This window comes from Protopterus annectens, chromosome 2.part2 (genome assembly GCF_019279795.1).
Source record: "Protopterus annectens isolate FY-2018-M chromosome 2.part2, PAN1.0, whole genome shotgun sequence".
NCBI lineage: Eukaryota > Metazoa > Chordata > Ceratodontiformes > Protopteridae > Protopterus > Protopterus annectens.
The window spans coordinates 871,734,210-871,754,883 of record NC_056730.1 but is presented as its reverse complement, the minus strand read 5'-3'; the positions used below and the strand labels follow the sequence as shown (position 1 = coordinate 871,754,883).

Here is a 20,674-nt window from a genome sequence, read left to right as displayed (position 1 = left end):
TCTTCAAGCTCAATTCCTGCCAGGAAAACAAAACACTTTGGCAGACAATTTAAGCAGAAACCTTATGGATCCTCACAAGTGGAAACTAAATCCACAAGTCTTCAGCATGATAACAGAGAAATGGGGGAGCCCAGACATAGAGATATTTGCCTCTCCTCAAAAGTATCAGTTGAAAGGATTCTGCACAAGGACTTATCATAGACAAGCATGGAAAGTGGACGCCCTATCCTTCAGTTGGAAAAACCTATCAGTTTATGCCTTTTCTCCTCTGCCTCTTCTACCCAAGGTCCTCCTAAAAGTCAGACAAGAGATGCCGAAGATATTAATTGCCCCGGACTGGCCGCGCCAATACTGGTACTCAGTCCTAAGAAACTTGTCTCAATACCCAGCTTGGACCTTTCCTCAAAGTCCACAATTACTGTCCCAGCAAAACAATCAGATCCTGCACAATCAACTACAGACCCTGAACCTGGGAGCATGGCTAATCATGTAATCATACAAATGACACCTGTCAGTAAAGCTGTGATTGATGTCATTTTGGAAGCCAGAAGGCCTAGTACTAGAAAATCTTACACTGACAAATGGAAGAGATTCTGTGCTTGGAATCAAGAACAAGGAACTGATACAGCAGAACCACATATTCCTCAGATATTACAATACTTAACTGAGATGCTTGCAAAGGCCTATCTTTCTCATCAATCAAGATCCATGCCTCTGCCATTTCGGCTCATTACAATACAGAGCCACCAATCTTCTCTCATCCTTTACTAAAGCAGTATCTTAGAGGAGCCAAAAATTTAAGGCCTCCTAGAAGATCACCATTACCTGCATGGGACCTCAGTTATGTGTTGGAAAAGCTCACCCTGCCTCCATTTGAACCAGCTGCTACCACCGATATAAAGTTCTTATCATGTAAGACAGCTCTGCTACTAGCAATTACTTCAGCAAGAAGAGTTTCAGAGCTACAGGCCCGCATGGCTGTAGAGCCTTTTATCATATTTTACCCAGACAGGGTGTCTCTGAGGACAAATCCTACTTTTATGCCTAAGGTGGTTTCCAGTGTGGCTCTTAACCAAACAATTCATCCGCCAGCTTTTTATCCAAATCCGCAGAACAATGGGGAGAAAATTCTGCATTCCTTGGACAAACACAGGCAGCTAAGATTCTACTTGAGCAGGACTAAAGCTCTAAGAAAAACTGAGCAATTACTAGTGTCATATGCTGCAGGATCAGAAGGAAAGGCTATTTCAAAGCAGACAATTTCAAAGTGGATAAGCCACTGCATCCGTTTCTGCTACTTACACCATGGTAAACCTGTGCCCAAGGGCATTAGGTCTCATTCCACCAGAGCTGCAGCTACTTCATCAGCCTTTCTCAGAGGAGTACCAACCAAAGACATTCTAGAGGCTGCTACTTAGAGTTCTGTTCACACCTTTACAAAGCATTACCATTTGCCTCTCTACTTTAAGTCCAGGGCAGGCTTTGCCACTGCAGTGCTGCAGGGCCTTATAGCTGCACCTAATGCTATTTAGCTCCAGCCTCCCCAACCATAGCTTTGAGATTCTACCCAAATGTAATGACTGCAACAGTGAAACATGAAGAACATAGTACAGTTGTTTACACTTACCATAAATGTAGATGTTCGAGTGTATTCACTGTTACAGTCCAGGTTACATATATATATATATATATATATATATATATATATATATATATATATTGCTACCTTTTTGGGGGCACCAGACATCGGGGGTAAGAAAAACTAAAGAGAATGGTGTTGGCTGTGCATGTTTTATACCCCTGACAACCTGACGTCATGGAAGAGAAGACAGCAACCGATGCAGGACCCAAGACTTTGGAATTCAGGCCAACTGAGGGCAGCCTGCCAGCTGATTACCCAAATGTAATGACTGCAACAGTGAATACACTCGAACATCTACATTTATGGTAAGTGTACACAACTGTACTTTTTGTGCCTTATTCAATCTTTGTACTATTAGTCGTCGGTTCATCTTCGCATCAAACTATTTCGGTACTCTGTTTAATTATCCAGAAATGGCTTTGGTAAGCCATCTGACTACCGACATTCTGAAAAAATGTAAAGATAAAGACAGAGTCAAACCGCATAGGTCCAAAACTGCAGACAACTCTTCCATTAAGCTAGTCACCAGTTCGCCGGTACTCAGTGAGGCGCTTTCGCAGCCCCTGATACCCACTACTTCACATTTGCAGGCCTCTACTGAGACCCATTCAGAGTCTGGTATGCCACGAGATGCTTCTTCGACTATGGAACCTGTGGATGTCTCTACCTTGGATAGGTCCGGAGCCGCTGTGCAGGCACCGGCTTCTGAGGGGGTATTCAGGCCTACTGACTTGCATATCAAACCAACACCATCTTCTTCTTCAAGGCCTAAAACTCTATCCACGCCTAGAAAACCGACATCCAAACCACATGGTCAGGCCCATACGCCTAAAAAACAAATGATAAGAATGGCTGAAGACCTTATTACTCTAATTAGGGGAAGCCAGCCTTCTCCCTCTAAGAGACCTGGAACTGATTTTCCTTCGGATTCTTCTGATCAGGATTCTGAAATTTCTGTTGTTTCTTATGACCAGGATTTGCCCTTATCTACCTATGAGGATTCTGATAGAGAGACTCAATTCCCTCTGCTTCCCCTCCAGAGGATTTCTCTTTTGGTGAAACTTTACATACTCTTAGGGAGCATTTCCGCTGGAAAAGCCAGGATTCCTCTGACTCCAAAAAACGGCTTATGGAATTCTTACTCCTACCTATGACCGATATCGCCAACATCCAGGTAGACAGGTTTAGCGCAAAGTTCACCCCCCTCTCACCCCTAAAAGGGCCCATAACCATACCAGAAGAATGTAGAGTCCCTGAAATCACAGACACTCCGGTCAAAACAGCCCTCTCCAAAGCCAAAAACAGAGCATCAGTGGACCGGACAGTGTCTCAGGCTGCATCCTACATGAGCTCAAAGACGAACTAACCCATCACTTAAACACACTGTACAAACTCAGCCTCCCCATTGGCTACGTACCCATAGAGTGGCACACAGCAATGGTTATTCCGCTCCACAAAGGTGGAGCCACAACAGACCCCGGGAACTATCGCCCTATAAGCCTGACTAGCTTGGTCTGCAAGGCTATGGAGCGCATCATCATGGAACTCATTAACAGAGATATTGGGAACCTCCAAACACTGGACCCTACCCAGTTTTTGAGACCGTTACCAAGGCTATAGATGAGGGAAAGGTGGTACACACAGCCTACCTAGACCTTGCTAAGGCCTTCAACACCATTCCCCATTCTGGTATTGTAGACAAGCTCACCAGCCGGAGCATAAACCCCTATGTCACAAGATGGGTTGCCAACTGGCTCACGGAGGGAACCCACATGGTGAGAGTTGCGGGAGCTATGTCCGACTCTAAACTGGTTAAAGTGGCATTCCCCAGGGCTCAGTCCAAGGACCCCTCCTGTTCTGCATATACTTCTCAAAGGTACAGGCAAGCACAGGAGGACTGTGGCTGACCAATTTCGCAGACGACTGCAAACTAGGGGCTATAACTGACTCTCCAGCTGACACAGACATCCTCTAAAAGGGTCTCACTGAGATGGATACCTGGTATCAAAATCTTGGCCTCAAGCTAAATGCCAAAAAATGCATAGTCATCCCCTTTGGAAAAAACAAAGTACCCACAAACTACCACATAGGTGTTAGTCCATTAAATATGGAAGACATAATAAGGGATCTGGGGACCCAAGTAGATAGTAATCTCACTTTTGATAATCACATTGCCAAAGTGGTTAGAAAATGTATTTATTTATTTTATTTATTTTACATTTGTTGACCGGGCTAGTCTAACTGGTCATATGTCCATTTTCAGTAGAGGCCCGGGGAGAAAAGCTCCAGGACAATAACAAATAAACAAAAGTAAAATAGTGTAGAATAAAATAAAGTTTACATAGAGAAAAAAATATTGATATACATTTTGGTACACACTGGTTAGTAATTATTTACAAAAAAATATCAAACACACTGGTAAGTAACTAATTACAATACATCAAAGACAATGGTTTAAAAAAGAGTACTATTTACAAAATTATAGGATATGACATTTATAAAGAGTCAATCATAGCAGCTTACAAGTAAACAGTTCTACTTACAAATGAAATAAGAAAAAATCTTTCTACGTGCCCCACCTAATCACAAAGGGTTTGCATCCAGATCAAAAGAGGTCATTGTGCCCCTCTACTCATCAGGCCCATCATAGAGTACAATGCCCTATTTGGGATGTACCTTACAAAACACCTGCAACAGCTGGAAAGACCACAGAAGTACCTTGCTAAGAGGATCACTGGGCTCCCTATGCAGCTCAACTGAAGAAACGCCAGCTGTACTCTGTTGCATACTGCCTACTCAGAGGTGATCTCTGCCTGACATACAAGGCCATGTCCAACCCAGAATTGATGGACATGCTCCACCTAAAGAAAACCTTATCCCCTCGAGCCACACACTCTTGGGATCTAAACCTCACCACAACAATAAATAGGATGTGCTGAAGGGATAGATTCCTGTCCCAGAGACTTCCACTGCTTTGGAACAAGATTCTAATCTACATTAGGCAGAGCTCCTCGCCAACACTCTTCAAAGGAAACATTGACGAGTGGATGCGAAACAAAGTTTACCCCGGGGATCACTTCAGTGGCTCTGCTGTACAGCGGCACAGGGAACTAATCTAAGGGGGCAGCGAAAGCCAACACATTCTGACTAGGCTTATAAATGCCTTCAGGCAGATAGCCTAGTACCTACCTAGGAACCTCAACACAGGCCTTTAGCTATCCCTCCTGCACTGGACATTGTAGATGATGCCTTCTTGGAATCTAGCCTGGCCCCAGACACTTTACCTCCAGCTCCCAGGAAACCTGACAGGTATTAGAGTACCTGACTCTCACAAGTTCCTCTTTAAGAATCCTACTATGGACCCAGAGACCATTTCACAGTGGCCCAAAGGCATTAAGGCTACTACTGCCAAAAACCCTACCCCCTCTGATAGAGATTAGAGTGCCCTGGACAGATGGGGTAAGAAGGTATACACTTCTGCTACTTTGGCCATTACGGCCTTAAACTGCCAGTTTCATATGTTAAAGTATCAGCAGCATATTATTGGATTACTTAAACAGAAATTGATGTTGATTCCTGACTGTACTGAAAATAAAGAATTACAAGATTTAATGCATTCTCCTGAACAAGTTGGTAAACATACTTTGCAATGTGGTTTTGACTCCTTAGAGGCATCTTGTAGGGCTGCTGTCGCTGGGTGTGTTCTTAGAAGGCATGCTTGGCTTAAGGAGCAAACTTTGCCAGATCATGTTAAGGCTAAATTGCTGGATGCTCCCTTAAACCAAGACAGCCTGTTTGGCAACAAAGCAGAAGAAGTACTTAAAAAGATGGAGGAAAAAGCCAAATCTATGCAAACTGCAGCCTCCCAGATTTTAGTAGGCATTGGCCTTCTAAGAATTATTCCTTTCCTGTCTCATCCTGGCCTTCTCAGTCCAAACCCAGGAACAGCAGACCACCTAGGTTACAGTCTCAAGCTGCTCACAGGCCTAAGCAGTGGGAGGCTTCCACTTCCAAAGCTGGAAGTAGTAAGACACCCCCCTATGGTAAACTGTCATAATGACTTAACCTTAAACCTTCCAAGCCCTGCTCAACTGACTGCTCCTTTAGGGGGAAAGATCGCCCTGCATGCAAACAACTGGGAACTCATTACCCAAGACAAATGGGTTTTAAATATAGTTTCCTAAGGATGCAGATTCCACTTCCACACCTTACCATCCCCAAACGGTTGACCAGACCTACCCCCAAATCAGTGGACAGAGGCTCAACAGCAGGTTCTCTGTCTTCTAAGTATCAGGGCTTTTCAGCCTGTCCCAGCAGAAGAATGGGGGCAAGGATTTTACTCAAGACTTTTCTTGGTACCCAGAAAAGACAACTCCTGGCGTCCTATCCTGGACCTGTCTATCCTAAACACCTTTTTGGTAATCCCAAAATTCAAAATGCTAACTCTTAATCAGCTGCTTCCCATGTTAGGCAAAAACGCATGGTTGGCAACACTGGACTTAAAGGAAGCCTAGCTGCACATCCCAATAAGGGAATCTTGCAGAAAATACCTAAGCTTCAGAGCAGGCTACATGCACTATTAGTTGTCTGCACTGCCCTTTGGCTTATCTACTGCACCCAGGGTATTCACAAAGTATCTAGCTCCAGTCATTGCATTCTGCAGGCAAAGAAAAATTCAAATATACCCATACCTGGACTATTGTCTAATTCAGGCAGAAAGCCAGGACATATTATTAAATCATCTGGCATTTGTAAAGAAACTGCTAACCTCACTGGGGTACACCATAAACGAAAAGAAATTTCACCTAGTATCCTGCCAACAAATTGTATTCCTGGGTGCATGCTTGAACACAACTTCCCAGATGGCCTACCTCATGCCAGAGAAACAAGTTTATTTGAAAGCCTGCTTCAGACTACTGGCCACAAAGACCCAGCTGTCTGCAAGGAAAATATTGCAAGCCCTGGAGTTCATGGCCTCTTGCATCTTACTAATTCCATATGCAAGACTGCATATGAGGAAACTACAATGGTATCTAAAAAGCCTATGGTGCCAACATTCTCAGGACCTGGAATCAATGATTCCCATCATTCCTTGTATAAAGACAGTGGTCCTTTTGTAGGCAGAGGCCTGTTACCACAACAAGGGACTGCCATTCACTCTACCCCCTGTCACCCAAACCCTAACAACAGATGCATCAGACTATGCATGGGGGGCTCACTTGGCAGGGCAGTGCATTCAGAGCAAATGGAACCCAAGTCGAATGCACCTGCATATCAATCAAAAAGAAATGTTAGCTGTACAGATTTCTCTGACAGCCTTCAAGGACTACATTCTTTCAGGACAATTATTGGTAAAGACAGACAACACCACTGTTACGTGGTACATAAACAAGCAGGGGGAACCCACTCATACCCTCTCTGCAGACTAGCCATGGCTCTGTGGAACACAGCCTTGAGCTACCAAGTGCACCTACAAGCTCAATTCCTGCCAGGCAAGCTAAATTCACTGGCAGATGACCTAAGAAGAAATCTCATGGACCCACACGGGCGGAAACAGGAACCAAATATATTCAACATGTTGAGAAACAAATGGGGGAGCCCAGAAATAGACCTGTTTGCCTGCCCTCAGAACTACCAATTGGACAAATTCTACACAAGAACTTCCCATAGACAAACTGGAAAGTGGATGCCCTGATGTTCATCGTGTTTCACTGTTGCAGTCATGACTGTAGGGTTCTCCCCTGCCTGCAGGCAGTCCTAGGTCGGCCAGAATCCCAAAGTCTGGGTCCGGCGTCGGCTGTTCAGCCATGCTCCCTGACTTCAGAGCGCCAGGAGTACAAAGCTGACAGCCGACGCCATGTTCTCCAGTCTTTCTTGCCGTGCGGTGATAGCAGTTCACAAGTGCCGGTCGGCTGACTCCTGACCATCTTTTCTGAACAAGCTTCAGTCCGAAGACTTTCTTCTCCTACTCAAGGCTAAGTACCCCGTTGGGGAAACTTTTTTTTTTGCTCCAGTCCAATGTCAGAAAAAGTTAATAATTGTATTTCATGTGGGAAGCAAATACCTCATAAGGATTTTCATTCTTACTGTATTCCTTGCTTAGGCCCTGACCACGACGTAGCTAGTTGTCGGTTTTGTGCTAGATTCAATCAATGTACAATTAAACAAAGGTACGATTTTGCATTTCATTACTTCGGTAGGCGTTTCAATTACAAAATGTCGTCGGATACGGTTCCGGGTACTGGAGTTCAAAAACGACGCAAGGACAAAGACAGGCCTCCGAGGTCCAAATCTGACGATATCGTTCAAGCAGAGCCAGCTTCAGGTTCGGCCGTCGTCAGTGAGGCGCTTTTGCAGCCCCTGTCATCGGTCATTTCGGAACCGATGGCCAAAACGGACTCCCACGAGGAGCCCAACTAGGCCTTTGAATATTTCTGTTGCAGTACCTTCGGACAATGCTCCTTCGGATGGGTCCGGAGCCGCTGTGCAGGTACCGGCTTCCGAAGGGGTTTTCAGGCCTACTCAGCTTCTAATAAAGGCAAAGCCAAAGACAAAGGCAAAGACTCCTACTAAATCAAAGACTGCAACACAGGCCTCTTCTGATCCGGCTCCCAAGTCACAGAAACAGTTACTTAAGATGGCGGAGGACTTACTTACTATGATCAGATGTTCACGTCCCCCTCCAGATAAAAGGCCAAGGCAGGAAGTTTATTATGATTCCTCTGATCAGGCTTCTGTTTCTTCAGTTTCTTCTTCTGACCAGGAATATTCTTTCCCTCCTTATGAGGATTCTGATGCTGAGGAGTCCATACCTTCAGCTTCTCCCCCTGAGGATTTCTCTTTTGGGGAAACTTTGCATGAAATGAGGGAACATTTCCACTGGGAAGGACAGGAGTATTCAGAATCTAAGAAAAGACTAAGGGATTTTCTTCTTCTTCCCCAACATAGACCCCTGGCTATTCCTCCTATTTTGGATATTGTGGATGATGCTTTTTCGGAGGCTAACTTAACCCCTGACTCCTTTCCTCCTGCTCCTGTTAAGCCTGACAGATATTACAGGGTTCCTGATTCCCACCAGTTTTTATACAAGAAACCTACTGCTGACCCTGAAACTATTTCTCAGGGTCCTAAGGGAGTTAAGGCCGCTTCTGCTAAAAACACTATTCCCACTGAGAAGGATTCCAGATCTTTAGAAAGATGGGGCAAAATAGTGTACACTTCTGCTACTTTATCTATTAGGGCTTTAAACTGTCAGTTTCATATGCTGAAATACCAGCAATTTCTCCTGTCTGTTTTAAAACGGAAGCTAACTTCCATTTCCGCTTGTGCAGATGATAAGGAATTACATGACTTAATGCATGCCACTGAACAAGTTGGGAAGCATGATTTACACTGTGGATTTGATGCCTTGGAGGCTTCTTGTAGGGCTGCTGCCTCGGGCACAGTAATTAGAAGGCATGCATGGTTAAAGGAACAAAATTTGCCAGATCAAGTAAAAGCTAAATTATTGGATGCTCCTGTTCAGCATAATGTTTTGTTTGGATCTAAAGCTGAAGAGGTGATTAAAAAGATGGAGGACAAGGCAAAATCCATGCAAACAGTTAAAGATTTAGCCACCCAGATTTAGTAGGAATTGGCCTACAAAAAAGTGGTCCTTTCCCACTTCAGACAGGCCTCAGAGGGGTAGATACAGACGCTCACGAGGAAGGCCTCAAACACAAGCCCCTTATAGACCAAGACAGTGGACTGCTTCCACCCCTAGAGGAGGAGAGGACAGGTCGCAAGCTCATAGGAAACAGACTCAATGACTCCCTCTCTTGGGCTGCAGGAACTTCTTGCCTGGAAGCCCCTCTCGGAGGAAAACTTTCTCTTTTTCACATAAATTGGACTCATATAACCCAAGACAAGTGGGTTCTGGATGTGGTTTCAAGAGGTTACAAATTCCATTTTCATACCCTACCAAGGCCAAGTGGATGGCCAGATCTTCCAAAACATCAATGGACAGAGGCCTTAAACCAGGTGGAAGCTATTTTAGCTATGAAAGCCATAGAACTAGTTCCACTTTCAGAGATGGGACAAGGCTTTTACTCAAGGCTCTTTTTAGTCCCCAGGAAGCAAAATTCATGGAGACCCATTCTGGATCTGTCAGTCTTGAACAACTTTCTAGAGATACCAAAATTCAAGATGCTAACTCTACAGCAGCTACTTCCACTGCTGTCCAAAAATGCATGGATGGTAACTTTGGATTTAAAGGAACATATTTATACATTCCCATCAGGCAGGAACGCAGAAAATACCTCAGGTTCAAGGCCGGATCGAGGCACTTTAAATTCTCTGCGCTGCCCTTTGGATTGTCTACTGTGAGCCCATGGTCTTCACCAAATGCCTGGCTCCAGTAGTAGCTTATTGCAGACTCAAGGGAATTCAAATTTACCCTTATCTGGACGACCGTCTTATTCAGGCAGACAGCAAGGAGGTCTTACTCCAGCATCTACAGTTTGTTCAGAATCTTCTCAAATTTCTGGGATTCACTGTAAACATAAAAAAGTCAAATTTGACACCCTCACAACAGATAATTTTTCTGGGCGCTTCTCTAAACACAACAACCCAGATGGCATTTCTGACACACGAAAAACAGTTACAGCTGGCTTCAACTTTCAAAACCTTGGCAACTTTAACTCAGCTATCTGCAAGGAAATTCCTGCAGGCTTTGGGTTACATGGCCTCCTGCATCCTTCTCATACCATATGCGAGACTACATATGAGGAAAATACAGTGGTACCTAAAAAGCGTATGGTCTCAGCATTGCCACAGTTTAGACATACTGATCACCATCCTGCCTTGTCTTCAAAAGGAATTCCTTTGGTGGTCCAAGGCATGTACTCTAAACAAAGGAAAACCCTTCTGTCTGCCTCCGGCCACTCAGATACTAACCACGGATGCCTCAGATTATGCATGGGGAGCCCATTTTCAGGGCAACTGTCTGCAGGGTCTTTGGACAAAGGATCAGAAGCACCTGCATATCAATTTAAAGGAAATGTTAGCCGTTCAGAAAGCTCTATTGGCCTTCAGGAATCTTCTACAACCAGGACAACTACTGATATGGACAGACAACACCACAGTTATGTGGTACATAAACAAGCAAGGGGGATCTCATTCCTACTCCCTTTGCAGACTAGCCATGGATCTATGGAACACAGCTCTAGCTTGCAATCTGGACCTTCAAGCTCAGTTTCTACCAGGGAAGCAAAACTTCCTGGCAGACAGTCTGAGCAGAATCCTTTCGGACCAACACGAGTGGATGCTGGACACCGAAATATTCAGGATGATAACAGCAGTCTGGGGATGTCCTCACATAGACCTCTTTGCATCCCACCTCAATCATCAACTACAAATTTTTTGCACCAGGACTTTCCACGAACAAGCTTGGAAAGTGGATGCACTATCATTCAGTTGGAGAAACCTATCGGGATATGCCTTTCCGCCTCTTCCTCTTCTTCCACGGGTATTATTAAAGATGAAACAGGACAAGCCCAAAATGATAATACTGCTGACCCCAAATTGGCCTCGACAGTTTTGGTACCCAACTCTGAAAAATCTATGTCTGGAGCCCCCTTGGGTTTTACCACAGACTCCGAACCTTCTGTCCCAGCACCAGGGTCAGGTTTTACACTCCCATGTCAGAACTCTCAGCCTGGCGGCCTGGTTAATCCAGGGTCTTTGATTCATTCTCTCCTGCCCAAGCAGGTTATGGATGTCATTTTAGAAGCCAGACGTCCTAGCACTAGAAAATCTTATGCAGGAAAATGGAAAAGATTTTGTTCCTGGATGCAGGCTCAGGATTCTGATCCTCTTCTTCCTAACATTCCTTTGATTTTACTTTACCTGACAGATCTCTTACATAAGGGTCTATCTTTCTGTTTCATTAAGATACATGCCTCTGCTATTTCCACTAATTATAATACAGACCCTCCAATCTTTTCCCACCAGCTCATGAGACAGTTTCTCAGAGGAGCTAAGAACTTAAGACCTCCTAGATCTCCTCCTATTCCTGCTTGGGATCTTAACTATGTTTTGGAAAATCTCACCTTACCTCCTTTTGAGCCTGCTGCCTCTTCTGACATTAAGTTTTTATCTTGGAAAACAGCCATCCTGTTCGCTCTGACCTCTGCCAAGAGGGTTTCAGAGTTGCAAGCTCTTGTGGCTGTGGAACCTTATATTATTTTTCATCAAGACAGGGTGTCTTTAAGGACTAATCCTACTTTCATGCCTAAGGTGGTTTCCAAAGTGGCTTTAAATCAACAACTTTTTTCCCCACTCCTCAAAATAAAGGGGAAAGGATCTTACATTCCTTGGATGTACACAGACAACTACGTTTTTACCTGGACAGAACCAAGGACATCAGAAAATCAGAGCAATTGTTTGTTTCTTATGCTTTAAGTTCCCAAGGCAAAGCCATTTCAAAACAGACCATTTCTAAATGGATTGTTCATGGAATCAGTTTTTGTTATTCACACCATGGAAAACAAATCCCTGGGAGTATACGGACTCATTCCACCAGAGCTGCTGCCACTTCAGCTGCTTTCCTCAGGGGAGTTCCTACCAAAGACATTTTGGAAGCTGCAACTTGGAGTTCAGTGCATACTTTTTCAAAGCACTACAATCTACCTCTCTAAGTCTAGGGCAGGCTTTGCTTCTGCAGTCTTGCAGGGCCTTTTAGCCGCCCCTTCTTCTTTATGACCACCTCCCTTTCATTCTGCTTTGGGATTCTACCCTACAGTCATGACTGCAACAGTGAAACATGATGAACATAGTACAGTTGTGTACACTTACCATAAATATAGATGTTCGAGTGTCTTCACTGTTGCAGTCTGGGTTTCCCTCCCTCCTGTCCCCTCTTATTTTTACTTTTGTGTGGTTCCTTCTTTCACCATTCTTCTGAGGTGTATTTGCAAAGGATATGGGGCCTTACTCATTTTGGCACTCCTGACATTGGGGCAAGAAAAACTGGAGAACATGGCGCCGGCTGTCAGCTTTGTACTCCTGGTGCCCTGACGTCAGGGAGCATGGCTGAATAGCCGACGCCGGACCCAGACTTTGGGATTCTGGCCGACCTAGGACTGCCTGCCGGCAGGGGAGAATCCTACAGTCATGACTGCAACAGTGAAGACACTCGAACATCTACATTTATGGTAAGTGTACACAACTGTACTTTCTTCACCTGGGAAAGCCTCTCAGTTTATGCCTTTCCTCCTTTGCCTCTCCTCTCGAACGTTCTACTAAAGATCAAACAGGACAAACCAAGGACAATAGTCATTGCACCAGCCTGGCCACGGCAGCACTGGTACCCCCACCTGCGCAGTATGTCACTGCTGGAGCCATGGCACCTGCGTCAGACCCCTTCCCTGCTGTCCCAGCAGGAGGGACAGATTCTGCACCCCCAGCTACAAACCCTGAACCTTGCAGCCTGGCTAATTACCTGAGTTCACCAATACCATCCCTCAGTAAGCAAGTGCTGGATGTCATTCTGGAGGCAAGGAGGCCTAGTACTAGAAAATCCTATGCTGAAAAGTGGTAAAGGTACGGTTCCTGGTGCCAAACTGAGGGGATGGGCACATCTGTGCCCAGCTTACCGCATATTCTTCAATACTTAACAGAGATGCTTCACAAGGGCCTTTCCTTCTCTTCTATTAAAATTCATGCCTCAGCCATTTCAGCACATTGTAATACTGAGGCCTCCCCTCTTCTTCCCCCCCCCTGCTGAAACAATTCCTCAGAGGGGCCATAAATTTAAGACCACCCTGGAGAGCCCCTACTCCAGCCCGGGACCTTAACTTTGTATTGGAAAAACTCACTCTACCTCCTTTTGAGCTAGCTGCAACTGCAGAGTTGAAATTCCTTTCTTGGAAAACAGCCTTCCTACTAGCCATCACTTCAGCAAGAAGAGTGTCTGAATTATAGGCCCTCATGGCAGTGGAGCCCTTCATCGTCTTCCATGTGGACAGGGTGTCCCTCAGGACCAATCCTTCCTTTATGCCCAAGGTGGTATCCAGTGTGGCCCTCAATCAGTCCATTCATTTGCCAACCTTCTTTTCTAATCCACAGAACAAAGGAGAACGAATACTGTACTCTTTGACGTGTACAGACAACTTAGATTTTATTTGGACAGGACTAAGCCTATCAGGAAAACTGTACAGCTGCTAGTTGCCTTTGCTGCAGGGTCAGAGGGGAAGGCCATTTCAAAGCAAACCATTTCTAAGTGAATAGGTAATTGCATTCATTTCTGCTATAAGCACCATGGAAAACCTACCCCACAGGGGATAAGATCACATTCCACCAGGGCTGCATCTACTTCAACAGCCTTTCTCAGAGGTGTTCCTACCAGGGACATCCTAGAAGCTGCTACCTGGAGTTCTGTTCATACCTTCACCAAGCATTACCACTTGCCTATTTTTTCTAAATCCAGAGCTGGTTTTGCCACTGCAGTCTTGCAGGGCGTAATAGCTGGTCCTAATGCTCTCTAGTTGCCTCCTCCCTTCCTTAGCTTTGGGAATCTACCCAAATGCAATGACTGCAACAGTGAAACACGAAGAACATAGTACAGTTGTGTACACTTACCATAAATGTAGATGTTCGAGTGTATTCACTTTTGCAGTCCTGGTTCCCCTCCTTCCAGCCCCCTGACTTCTATTGGCTTATACCTCTCTTCTTGTCTACTCTATTTAAGCTTTCTGGTGTATTTGCTTTTTGTTGCTGGTGTAACCTTGTATATAATTGCTTCCCATTATGGGGGCACCTGACATCTGGGGCAAGAAAAACTGATGTGATGGCATCGGCTGCATGCTTTATACCCCTGACTACCTGACGTCATGGAAGAATAGACAGCAGCCGATGCAGGACCCAAGACTTTGATAATCAGGCCAGCTGAGGACTACCTGCAAGCAGATAACCCAAATGTAATGACTGCAACAGTGAATACGCTCTAACATCTACATTTATGGTAAGTGTACACAACTGTACTTTTTCTTCACTGCTTCCGATCTTGTGAGTTCAGCATATGTAAAGTTGTTTCAGAACTTCTAAAATACCAGATTATAACATAGTTGCTGTTAGTTCTATATTAAACTTTTGACATATTTGTAGTAATCTTTTATTTTCTTCTGTCTGTCATGTCATACCATACCGTACTGCACTCTGCCATTAGCAGAAACGGTATACATTAGATCTTTGTATATTTTTATTAAAACTACAGCAGTTTTATATCTGTGTAAAACTAACGTGAAATGTCATTTTTAGACTTTAGTGTATTTTTTGTTAATTTCAAACATGTTGTTTGCTTTATTTAGCTTTGTTGTATCGACAAACCTGATGAAGGAGGATTACCACCATATGTTCTGGCTTTGTTAGTCATTTTCTTTTTGCAACAAAGGAAGGAACCTGTGCTTCCAGTTTACTTTGGATTATGGGTAAGTGCTAAAATAAATTGCTGAGACTTTTTAGTAAATCTAATAAATAGTTCTGTAGTACAGCAGCATGAAACCCTGCCTTAACCATTTCTTATTGATCAGCAGCTCTTAGTGCTACTCAGTTACAGTGGGAACATTATGCCTTCCAGTTTTATGGAAGGAAAGATTGGCAGCCTTGTAACATAGATACATATGTTGGCTTATTAGAGGGATTTCTTCAGCTTGTACCTACTTGGCTTCTTAACTTTTTTCAGCACCTGATTGTAGAAACATCATGCCACTACATTGAGGGCACATGTATGTGCCAGCACAGTTACAAGTGCTATAGTTTCATAGATATAGAAGGGCTTTTCAGTGGTTGGTCTTCCAGCCTTATTACAGTGGCACCCCCCAGAGTCGAGCTGCTGTCTTCCCTGCATTGGGGATGCCATTAGGATGGCTATTTGTAAAGAACAGAGCACCCCATGTCATTCTCAGTTTTTCTTTTTTTGCCAGAAGAAAAATAGTTGTTCATAAACCTGAGTCCATAGTTTGTTCCTGGCAGCTTCATAGATTGATAAGTAGCCCAGTTTTGGTCTTTCTCTCTTTTAGGTACCATTCTGTTATTGCTAGCATGTGGCTTATTCTTAATGTTGTGATTTTCGTTCTCTTCTTTTGTTCCTTGAAGAAAACGTTACCAACGTGTGCTTTGTATGGATGAAGATAATCAGTTTGCATTTTACGAACACAGTAAAAGTTTTATTAAGAAAACACTGTTTCATGTGGCTCATAATCTAATACCCTTTTCAGAGAATAAAAACTCCTCAACACTGAAAAATTATGCCTGCCTCTCCTCTCCTGGAGAACAGTCTACAAGCTTAGTGAGAAAAAAAAAGACGGATTGCATGAGTCTAACATAAGACATACATACATAAATAAAGGAAATCCTAGGAAAATGATAATTAAATATTTAATGAAGAATGAGTGTCATTAGAGACCCTATCTATCCTGAACAAATTTGAGACTACTGGCCCGGGAGAAATGGTAGCTTCATCTATATTTGGTCTAGTTGTCTAAGCTTTTGTTTCATTAATGTTCCCATCTGTGGTAGACCCTTTTGGAGTGTGTGGATGGCCATTAAGTAAGAACAAAACATGGCAGATGTGGTACGACCTCCATGGATCTACATTCATATTGACTCTCTATAAAACCACATACCCCTAAGTAACTTGCTATTATTTAAAGATGTAAGCCCATGTTCTCCATTAGCCTGTTTTCTAGTTATAAAGTGTGTGCGCACAGACACACACACATGCATACGCACTGGTAGTGTGTGAGCCTGTGGAACAACAGGTTTGATCTGGGTGAGCATTCTGCTGTGATATCCCATAAAAATGGCACCTGTTTACCCAAGAAAATCTCTGTAGTGACGTACTGACCAACCATTCTTTTTTAAGGGGTGGGTGGATAGATTTTGCAGCTCAGCCTGCCACACCAGTCATGAAGTTGTTTTTTGTCTGTTCATTGCAAACAGGTTGTCAGTTTTATGCTGGCAAGCTACTGCCATCAGGCCATTTTTTCCAGCATCAGACTTTGTGGGCAGTACATTGGTCATAGACTTGTTAATGCATCTTAGATGGTGTTTAACATTCCCAGTTTTGAAAATTCCTTATAGCAATCTCATGTATTGACTGTATACAAAGTGCTGGTTGGACCGTTGCACCCTTGCCCATCCATCATGCTTCACTGGTGTGATAAGTCCGTTTATTTTCTGGATCTTAGTCTCTTCCATCAAAACTAGGTTGTTTCCATCTGTTCGGCAAGGGGACTTTGTCACCCCCATCTCCAAGAAACTCACTCAAGGATTGATGGTCTGCAGTTAAGTTCCGATTGGAGAAAAACCTTCCACATTATTTTTTTTGTTGTTTAAAGTTACTTTCCTATTTAGGAAATTACTTTTAAGCTAGAAAAGTATTTTATTGACTGTTTTCCTACTTATTTGTACTTTTTAATGGGAAAGCACATTTTACCGTAATAGTTTAAAGGTTGTTATAAAGTGTTACCTGCGGCAAAACTGTATTCATTTTAATTTGGGGGCTGGGAAAGTGTACTAAAGTGATTTTTACTGTGTTTTTTTACAGGGAAAACATTACTTTTAGCTTCTTTCTAATTTTATCGACTTTTGCTGCTTAGCTTCTCTGGGAAAGAAGCACCATTTTTGGCTTGATCATGAGACAAACTACTGGTCCCTCCGTCAGACCATCTCTCAGCTGCAGAAAGAAAAGTTAATTAAACAGCCTTTGCTACCACAACAGGCTAGTAATATGCCTCAGCCAAAGGTACGAGACACTGTTGTGGCCAAAGCTGGTTTCTTAGACCATTTGTCTTTTTCATTGGATGCCTCTGTGTTGTCCAAACAGCCATTATGGACCAGGGGATTGCCATGTCCTCTGTGGCTGTTGGGGTCCCCTTAGTGGGCAAGGGCAAGACACTTTTGTTACCCTTGGGAGAAGTAACAAGGAAGGTGTCCATGGTTAGCCAGAATGTTGCACCCGTCCATGAGGAAGCTGTTGTTGCCATTAATAAAGCTGTTTGCCTCAACTTTTCTGTCAGAATGAAACAGGAAACTAAACATTTATCTTCTCTTCCAGAAGTTCCCCTGGACAGGAGTAATTTATTGGAATTGGCTCAGGGTCTTATACAGGCTATGACCTTTCTTATAAGATAGCTTCTTGGAAAAGAAAAAGTGATTTATCTTTTCCTGAAGTAGGTTAAGACTTTGAATATGATGGGACAGATGCATGTTTTTCTCCTTGAAGTTCTGATTCAAATTCTGAGGTGAGCATGGTATATGAATCTCCCTGGGACCATTTATAGAATGTGTCAGTGGTTTCAGTAGGAAAACATTGAAGTGCCTCAGTTCCTCCAAAAATAACGTGAGTTGTTACAACTGTAATACTCAGAACCTTCACCCCCCCCCCCCCACGTGTTGCCAGCAATGGAGGATGATTATATCACAACCTGTAGTTTTCCTAACAGCCATCCTGCTGCACTTAAGGATGCAGATGGAATGTGCAAAGTTCCTCAGTCTTTCAAGTTTCTCTACACTCATCCCAGACCTGAACAAGCAGCTGTAGCTTTAGTTAATCCAGCTGCTGCCAAACAATTTAATTGTAATCCTTCTCCTTTAGACAAAGATGGGAAAGTATGGGGCAAAAAATATATGTTTCTGCAACTTTGATTTTTTTAGAATTTTAAATTGTCAGGGTCATATGTTAACATTTATTCTGACTAGTTTGAAAAAAATATGAGGAATGTTTTGTCTGCAGTTTCCTCTTGTGAGGAAAAGTCCACTTTGTGTGGTTTAGTTTCTTCCATTTCTCAGGTTACATTCAAGTGCGTTTTTGACTATGTAGATACTGCATTTAGGGCTGTTGCCACCGTTAATGTGATGAGGTTTGCATGGATGTAAAAATGAGATTTTGAATTCTTCTTTTGATAGAGATTTAATTTTGGACTCTACTGTAGAGGTTATTAAAATGTAATGAGAGGGGTAAGCTGATTCAGGGAATCTCTCAGACTTTTCAGCCTTCAGTCTCAAAATTGCCCAGGGCATTTTCTGTTCCCTCACCCTGTTGTGGCAAGAAACAAAATAAATAGTCTCAGCAGAATGCTGTTAAACAGATGTTTAAAAAGCGATGACAATGAGGTTGCAAAAAGATAACACCCCCAGAACAAAGGGCAGTCAGGGAAGAATGACTGTACAAGGGGAAATATGCTACCCCCACCCCCTCTACTGTCCCTTATCCCTTCTAGAAAGTCCGAATCTCCATTTCACTCTAGCAACAGATTGTTTCAGACAAATGGATTCTGAGGCTGATTCAGCAAGGATAGAAATGGAAGTGGGAAGAAATTCCTCCTCCTATGGGATTCCTCCACATTGCTATACCAGACTCTTCTGTTTCTTCTTGTCTTATAACACATGCTGTCTTGGGGTGGGGGGTAAAAGTAGTAGTTCCTCCTTCCCAGCTGGAAAAGAGATTTTATTCAAGAATGTTTTTAGTGCAAAATAAAGAGAATGCCCAGTGACCAGATATTCTTCGTGTTTCACTGTTGCAGTCATTACATTTGGGTAATCTTCTGGCAGGTTGCCCTCAGTTGGCCTGAATTTCAAAGTCTTGGGTCCTGCGTTGGTAGCTGTCTCCTCTTCCATAACATCAGGGGTATAAAACAAGCAGCTGATGCCATTTTCTTCGGTCTTTCTTGCCGCGCGATGCCCGAAGCAGAAGCATTTCGCAAGTGCCGGTCGGCCGACTCCTGAAATATTCGAGTTTCAGAACCGAAGTCTTCACTAAAGCTAAGTACCCCATTGGAGAAACTTTTTTCTTGCTCCATTCCAATGTCAGAAAAAGTTAATTGTATTACTTGTGGGAAGCAAGTACCTCATAAGGATTTCCATTTATAACTGTGTTCCTTGCCTAGGCCCTGATCACAACGTGCCTGGCTGTCGCTTTTGTGCTAGATTTAACCAACGCACTATTAAGCGTCTGTATAGTTTTGCCCCAAAGTATTTTGGAAACAGATTTAACTACCCAGAAATGTCATTGGATAGCAATCCGATTACCAGAGTACATTAAAAAACGCAAAGAAAAGGACAGAGAGAGAGACAGTCGAGGTCCAAAACCGAAGACAAAGCTTCTCCTAAGCCAGTTGCTGGTTTGCCGGTACTCAGTGAGGCGCTTTTGCAGCCCCTGATACCCACTACTTTCGAGCCGCAGGCCTCTACCGACACCCATGTGGCGTCCGGCATGCCGTGAGATACTCAAAGTATTGGACTCATGGATGTATCTCCCTCGGATGGGGTCCTGAGCCGCTGAGCAGGCACCAGCTTCTGAGGGTGTATTCAGGCCTCAACATTTTTATATCAAACCGACAGCTGCAAAACCAAAGACAAAAGCAGCTTCTAAGACTAAAAAACTGACACATGAGCCACATGCACAGGCCTCTATGCCTAAAAAACTGATGATCAAAATGGCTGAAGACCTTATTACCTTGATCAGGAGTTCCCATCCCCCTCCAGATAAGAGGCCTAGGCAAGACACTGATTATGAATCTTCAGATCAGGTTTCTATTTCTTCTGATTCCTCTTCTGATCAGGAATTATCTATGCCTCCCTTTGAGGATTCTGATGCAGAGGAGTCTATACCATCTGCATCTCCTCCTGAGGATTATTCTTTTGGAGAAACCTTGCATACTTTGAGGGAGCATTTTCACTGGGAGAGTCAAATTTCTCAGAATCAAAAAAGAGGCTCAGGGATTTCCTTCTTCCCCCTCAGCACAGGCCTTTAGCATACCCCCTGTTTTAGACATTAAAATCCAAAAAGGTACAGGACGGCAACACACGAGTCCTCAGCTGGAACAGGAATCCTTTATTACAGAAATGATAACACACAGGATACGATACAACCAAAAGCAAGTAATGCAATAGCAGAGTTAAGCGCTTTCATCTGCAATAAGCAGACTTCATCAGAACTGCTATAATCCATCTTCCCATTGCATTTATGCATCTCCTTTGGCGCCAAAACTT

The 20,674-nt window shown here is 43.6% G+C and overlaps 1 protein-coding gene across 2 annotated transcripts in view; it reads left to right on the top strand.

The window, feature by feature from the left end:
• TUT7 (terminal uridylyl transferase 7) overlaps positions 1 to 20,674 on the top strand; it is a 3,176,298-nt gene that overhangs the window by 1,182,199 nt on the left and 1,973,425 nt on the right. For both annotated transcript variants that reach the window (XM_044064191.1, XM_044064190.1), the window contains exon 10: positions 14,989 to 15,108. In XM_044064191.1, the coding sequence (XP_043920126.1) occupies positions 14,989 to 15,108 (120 nt within the window). The remainder of the gene's footprint in view (positions 1 to 14,988; positions 15,109 to 20,674) is intronic.